Raw genomic sequence first — 7,168 nt, 5'->3', positions numbered from 1 at the left:
GGAGACCCCCCCAACCCCCCTGAGCCCCCCCAAAAATGAACTAAAACTCTTTCCCCCCCCAAAAAACCCCCAAACCCTTGAATGGCCCCCCCCTCCCCTCCCCCCCAGGGCAGAGACCACCCCAAATCTGGGGGGGGGACCCCGAAATGGGGGACTCGGAGCAGGGGCTGATTTGGGGGGGCACCAACGGGGTGGGGGGGGGTCTTGGTGGGGGTGAAGACCCCGGGACCCCCCAAAAGGGGCTTCAGAAGAGGAGGAGGAAGAAGAAGAGGAGCTGGACCCCCGGATCCAGGTGGGATTTGGGGGGGTTGGATTCCCCTGGGTTTGGGGGGGTCCTGGAGGGGGTTTGGGGGGGAATCAAAGGGGGTTTGGGGGGGAATCAAAGGGGGTTTGGGGGCCTTGAGCAGTTTTGGGGCAGGTCCCTGTTCCCCCTCACCCCAATGTGGGGGTCCTGGGGTCTCCCCCCCCTAATTTTGGGGTCTCCCCCCCCAGGAGGAGCTCGAGCACCTAAACGAGGCCAACGCCGACATCAACCGGGGGGAGCTGGAGCTGGACGTGAGTCAAACTGGGAGCACTGGGAGCGCTGGGAACCCAGACTGGGACCGCTGGGGGCCTGAAATGGGGCACCAGTAACAAACCGGGATCCTGAGTCCTTAACTGGTGCCCTTCCCAATCCACGTCCCCAGTCCCAAACTGGTTCCCAGTCCACGTCCCCAGTCCCAAACTGGTTCCCAGTCCACGTCCCCAGTCCCAAACTGGTTCCCAATCTGTGTCCCCAGTCCCAAACTGGTTCCCAATCCACGTCCCCAGTCCCAAACTGGTTCCCAATCCACGTCCCCAGTCCCAAACTGGTTCCTAGTCTGTGTCCCCAGTCTCAAACTGGTTCCCAATCCACGTCCCCAATCCCAAACCGGGACCCTGTTCCCAAACTGGTCTCGATCCTCGTTTTCCAGCCCCAAACTGGTGCCCTCAGTCCCCTCACTGGTTTTCCCAGTCCCAAACTGGTCCCAGATCCTTCTCCCCCAGCCCTGCCGGGGCTCCCAGTCCCAAACCAGTGCCCCCAGTCCGTAACTGGGGCCGTTCCTGCCCCATCCCAGGCCGCCCGCTCCGCCTACCGCCGGATCCTGTCCGAGTCGGCCCGGAAGCTGAATTCCCAAGGCTCCCAGCTCGGGAATTGCATCGAGAGGGCCCGGCCCTACTACGAGGCCCGCCGGAGAGCCAAGGAGGTACCGGGGAAGGGCAATTCCGGGTCCCCCCATCCCTGTTTCCCGTCGTCTCCCCGGTGTCCCGTTCCCTGAGCTCCGCTCCCGGCACTCCCAGCTGGGAATTGCTGAGCCAGGGAGGTACCAAATCCTGGGAAAAGAGCCTGGGAAACCCTTGGAAAAGGGGCTCGGATTGGGGAGAGAACCCTGGCAAAGGGAATTCCTGGTCCCCGAGCCCTGTCACCCATCCCTTCACTGGTGTCCCAATCTCTGGAAAAGACTGGAAAAGGGGCATTGATTGGAAATTCCGAGTCCTCAGTCTTTGTTTCCCACCCCTTCCCTGGTGTCCAAGTGTCCCAGTCCCTGAAAAAGGCTGGAAAAGGGGCACAGGTCGGGAATTCCAGGTCCCCCATCCTTGTCCCCGTCCCCTGAGTTCAATTCCCGGTTGGGAATCAGTGCCCCGAGGAGGCACCAGATCCCAGGAAAACCTCGGGAAACGGGCTCAGATCGGGAATTCCAGGTTCCCAACCCTTGTTTCCCACCTGTTGATTGACTTCCTGGTCCCTGGAAAAGCGTGGGAAAGGTTGGGAACTCCGAGTCCCCCATCCTTGTCCCCGTCCCCCGAGCTCAATTCCCAGTTGGGAATCAGTGCCCCAAGGAGGTACTAGATCCCAGGAAAACCTGGGCAAAGGGGTTCAGATCGGGAATTCCAGGTTCCCAACCCTTGTTTCCATCTGTTTATTGACTTCCTGGTCCCTGGGGAAGGTTGGGAATTCCGAGTCCCCCTCCCTCCTCCCCACCCACCCGGGCTCAGCTCCCGGCGCTCCCGGTTGGGAATTGCTGCCCCGAGGAGCTCCCAGACCCCGGGAAAACCCCGTGGACCCCCCGGGTGAAGGTCTGGAGCCGGCATTCCCGGCATTCCCGGCGTTCCCGTGGTTGCAGGCGCAGCAGGAGACGCAGCGGGCGGCCCTGCGGTACGAGCGCGCCGTGGGGATGCACAACGCGGCGCGGGAGATGGTCTTCGTGGCAGAGCAGGGCGTGGCCGCCGGCAAGAACCGCCTGGACCCCACCTGGCAGGAGATGCTCAACCACGCCACGCGCAAGGTGGGACACGGGGGGCGTGGGAGGACAGAGCCTTCCCGGTGGGATCAGCGGTGTGGGAAGAGCTCGGGATAACGGCCCCTTTCCGGGGGGGATTCTGTGGGATCAGCACCAGGGGGTTCGGGAGAACGGCCCCTTCCCAAGGGTGGATTCTGTGGGATCAGCACTGGGGGGGTCAGGGAATGGACCTTTCCCCAGGGTGAATTCTGTGGGATCAGCACTGCAGGAGCTCGGGATAACGGCCCCTTCCCCGAGGGTTTCTGTGGGATTGGTACTGGGAGGAGCACTTGGGGTAACGGCCCCTTCCCGGGGGTTTCTGTGGGATCAGCACCGGGAAGAGCTCGGGATAGCGGCCCCTTCCCAAGGGGGTCTTTCCACGGGATCCACTGGCCCCCAGGGATCTCTTTGGGGATGGGCCCCTCGTCGGGATGGGCCCCATTCCCGAGGGGGTTTGGGGCTGTTCCCCCATTCCCGAGGGGATTTGGGGCTGTTCCCCCGTTCCCGAGGGGGTTTGGGGCTGTTCCCCCGTTCCCGGGGGGGTTTGGGGCTGTTCCCCCATTCCTGAGGGGGTTTGGGGCTGTTCCCCCATTCCTGAGGGGTTTGGGGCTGTTCCCCCATTCCCGAGGGGGTTTGGGGCTGTTCCCCCATTCCCGAGGGGGTTTGGGGCTGTTCCCCTATTCCTGAGGGGGTTTGGGGCTGTTCCCCCATTCCCGAGGGGGTTTGGGGCTGTTCCCCCGTTCCTGAGGGGGTTTGGGGCTGTTCCCCCGTTCCCAAAGGGGGTTTGGGGCTGTTCCCCCGTTCCCAAAGGGGGTTTGGGGCTGTTCCCCCGTTCCTGAGGGGGTTTGGGGCTGTTCCCCCGTTCCCAGGGGGGTTTGGGGCTGTTCCCCCGTTCCCGGGGGGGTTTGGGGCTGTTCCCCCGTTCCCGAGGGGGTTTGGGGCTGTTCCCCCGTTCCCGAGGGGGTTTGGGGCTGTTCCCCCGTTCCTGAGGGGGTTTGGGGCTGTTCCCCTATTCCTGAGGGGGTTTGGGGCTGTTCCCCCGTTCCCGGGGGGGTTTGGGGCTGTTCCCCCATTCCCGAGGGGGTTTGGGGCTGTTCCCCCGTTCCTGAGGGGGTTTGGGGCTGTTCCCCTATTCCTGAGGGGTTTGGGGCTGTTCCCCCATTCCTGAGGGGTTTGGGGCTGTTCCCCCATTCCCGAGGGGGTTTGGGGCTGTTCCCCCGTTCCCGAGGGGGTTTGGGGCTGTTCCCCCGTTCCTGAGGGGGTTTGGGGCTGTTCCCCTATTCCTGAGGGGGTTTGGGGCTGTTCCCCCGTTCCCGGGGGGGTTTGGGGCTGTTCCCCCGTCCCCACCGGGATTTTCCGGCTCCCCCTTTGCTCCCCGTGTGACTCCCTGTGGGATTCCCGTGGAATTCCCATGGGACTGCAGGTGAACGAGGCGGAGGAGGAGCGGGTGCGGAGCGAGCGGGAGCACCAGCGGGTGACCCGGCTGTGCCAGGAGGCCGAGGCCGAGGTCCAGGCGCTCCAGAAGTCCCTGAAACGCGTCATCCTGCGCAGCAAACCCTACTTCGAGCTCAAGGCCCAGTTCAACCAGATCCTCGAGGTCACTGGGAGCGCCGGGAGAGGGACTGGGAATGGTGGGAGAGGGACTGGGAATGGTGGGAGAGGGACTGGGAGCACTGGGAGAGGGACTGGGAATGCTGGGAGAGGGACTGGGAGCACTGGGAGAGGGGCTGGGAATGCTGGGAGAGGGGCTGGGGGCGCTGGGAGAGGGGCTGGGAGCGCTGGGAGAGGGACTGGGAATGCTGGGAGAGGGACTGGGAGAGCTGGGAGAGGGACTGGGAGAGCTGGGAGAGGGACTGGGAATGCTGGGAGAGGGACTGGGAGCACTGGGAGAGAGAGAAGGCACCAGTTTAACCAGATCCTGGAGGTGACTGGGAGCACTGGGAGAGCTGGGAGAGGGACTGGGGGGGATACTGGGAGGGACTGGGGGGGTATTGGGGGCACTGGGAGAGGGACTGGGAGCTCCAGTTCCACCAGACCTTGGAATTGAAACCGATTTTTTTAGGAATTAGAACCAATTTTTTGAGGGATCACAACCGAGTTTTTTAGGGATCACAACCTATTTTTGGAGATCGCTGCTGGTTTTATGGGGGTTCCAAAGGACTCCCAGGCCCCTCCCGCTGATCCCCCCGTCCCTGTCCCCCTTTCCCAGGAGCACAAGTCCAAGGTGACGGCCCTGGAGAGCCGCGTCTCCCAGGCCAAGACGCGCTACTCGGTGGCCCTGCGGAACCTGGAGCAGATCAGCGAGCAGATCCACGCCCGGCGGCTCCAGCGGCTGCTCCAGCGCCGGGAATCCCCGGTGGGGGCCGAGAGCAGCCCCCGGCACCCCAGCCCGGAGCCGCGGGGGCCGGACCCGGGGCCGGAGTGTCCGGCCGGCGACTCCCTGTCCGTGCTCAGCCTCCAGACCGTCGCCTCCGACCTGCAGAAGTTCGACTCGGTGGAACACTTGGCGGGGATCTCGGACGCCGCCAGCCTGGGCAGCGACGAGCCCGGGGAGCGGGAGCGGCGCCGGAGCCTCCGGCACCACCGGAGCGTCAGCCTCTGACCCCGAATTCCCGGGAAAACCCGCCCCGAACGCGCTCAAAACGCACCGGGAATTCCGACCAGGTTCTCAGAGTCGTCCCAAAGCCCCCCCCGGAAATCCCCCAAATCCCACAGGAACACCCCTCCCTGAGTTCGCCCCGAAATCCCGCAGGATCCGCCCCAAACTGCCCCAAAATCCCCGAAAATTCACCCAAAACTCGCCCGGAATTCCACAAAAAAATTCCCCCCCCCCGGAATTCATCCGAAACCCCGCAAAAATCCAGCCAAAGTTCCACACCCCCCCCAAAATCCACCTGAAATCTCACCAAAATCCTCCCCGAATTCCACCAAAATCCTCCCCGAATTCCACCAAAATCCACCCAAATCTACCCCGAAATCTCCCCCAAATTCTGCCACCAAAATCCACCTGAAATTCCCCCCAAATCCACCTCGAGTTCACCCAAAATTCCTCCCCAATCCACCCAAAATTCCCACAAAATCCACCCAAAATTCCCACAAAATTCACCCCAAATCTCACAAAAATCCACATGAAATCGCCCCCAGATCCACCCCAAAATTCCCCAAATCTGCACAGGATCCAGCAGAAGTTCCCCAAAATTCCCCCCAAAATCCACCCAAATTTTCCCCCAAACTCTGCCAAAATTCCCCCAAAATTCTCAAAAACTTCCACAAAAAAATTCCAACGAAATTTCCCCAAAAATCCACCCAAAATGCACGAAAAAACCGGCATCGATCCCAGGGAATCCCAAAAAACCCTGGGGTTGTTGGGTGGAGCCGTCGTGTCCCATGGAATTCCTGGATGGGGCTTGGAAGAGCCTCTTGGATGGTGTTGGGGCCTGGATTTGGGATCCTGTGGGGGACCCTCTGGAATTTGGGGGGTTTGGGGGATAAATTCCTGAAATTTGGGGGCATTTGGGGTCAAACTCTTGGAATTTGGAGGATTTTAGGGTTAACTCCTGGGAATTGGGGGGGAGGGGTTGTTTAAATCCCTGGAATTTTGGGGGGGTTGGGGATAAACCCTTGAAATTTGGGTGCTTTTGGGATTCACGTCCTGAAACTTTTGGGGATTTGGGGGATTTTCCCAAAATTGGGGAGTTCTGGGGTTTATATCCCTGGAATTTGGGAAGTTTGGGGGATTAAAGTCTTGGAATTTGTGGGTGTTTGGGACAAATCCCTGAAATTTGGGGGTTTATCCCCAAAATTTGGGAAGCTTTGGGGTTAAAATCCTGGAATTTGGGAGCTTTGGGGAATTTGGGGGGGGGAAGGGGTGGAATAAATCTCTGGACTTTGATGGATTTTGGGACTCACCCCAAAAATTGGATGGGTGAACTGGGGGAGGGGGATCCAAATCCCACAGAATTCCATATTCCCATCACTGGGATGAGCTGGGAACACCCTGAGTGGGGGGAGGGACCCTCCTTTAACCCCATTCCCGTGGAATTCCCGCTTTTCCGGGGACAAATCCCCCCTTTTCCCAGCAGGAGCCGAATTGCACTAAAGGGGGGGTCGGGAATTTTTGGGATGCGGGGGGGGGGGGGGGGCTGTGATGAGAATTCCCGGGTTCGAGGCAGCCCCGGGGGTCCCTCCAGGGACTCGATCCCAAAAAAATAAAACAAACCCCACCCGCCCCCCTGGGATGAGATTCCGGCACCTGGGAACGAGGAGGGGCCGGGAAAACCGGCCCCGAATATTCTTAATATCAATAAAAATGGTTATTGTTGTAATTCCGTGGGTCCTTCATTCCCAAAGCCCTTCTCCCTCCCCACACGGACACTTTTGGGGCGAATCCTCTTTATTTTTGGCGGGTTTTCCTTTTTTTTTTTCTTTTTTTTTTTTGATTCTTCCCCTTTTTTGTGTGTTTTCCTCCTTTTATTTACGTTTTCCCCCCTTTTTTTTATGTTTTCCCCCTTTTTCTTTTCCTCTTTTTTTGTCTTTTCCCTCTCTTTGGTGATTTCCCCCTTTTATTTCACTGTTTTCCCACTTTTTTTTGGGTGATTTTTTCCCCCCTTTTTTGGTCTTTTCTCCCCCCCCCCCCCCTTTTTTTTTTTGTCTTTTCTCCCTCTTTTTTTCCAGGGGTTGGGAAAAATCACGCAGAGGACCGGGAAAAGCATTCCCAGACCGGGATAAACATTCCCGGGACAGGGTAAATCATCCCCGGGACCGGGATGAACATTCCCGAGACTGGGAAAACTCACTCCTGGGACGGGGATAAACATTCCCGGGCCGAGAAAAGCATTCCCAGACCGGGATAAACATTCCCGGGACGA

The 7,168-nt window shown here is 59.8% G+C and overlaps 1 protein-coding gene across 1 annotated transcript; it reads left to right on the top strand.

The window, feature by feature from the left end:
• Positions 1 to 217: 217 nt before the first annotated feature.
• SH3BP5L (SH3 binding domain protein 5 like) lies at positions 218 to 6,625 on the top strand (the record flags this gene model as incomplete). Its single annotated transcript, XM_051776654.1, has 6 exons — positions 218 to 292; positions 493 to 555; positions 1,098 to 1,226; positions 2,145 to 2,306; positions 3,724 to 3,897; positions 4,510 to 6,625. Coding segments are annotated over 6 exons (996 nt in total), but the record flags the coding sequence as incomplete, so codon positions are not given.
• Positions 6,626 to 7,168: the final 543 nt, after the last annotated feature.

This window comes from Manacus candei, unplaced genomic scaffold (assembly GCF_025592945.1).
Source record: "Manacus candei isolate 608988 ecotype Guabito, Panama unplaced genomic scaffold, ASM2559294v1 h1tg000574l, whole genome shotgun sequence".
NCBI classification, from domain to species: Eukaryota; Metazoa; Chordata; class Aves; order Passeriformes; family Pipridae; genus Manacus; species Manacus candei.
Note: the sequence above shows the minus strand (reverse complement) of the source record. Positions and strands in the feature narration are given on the sequence as shown.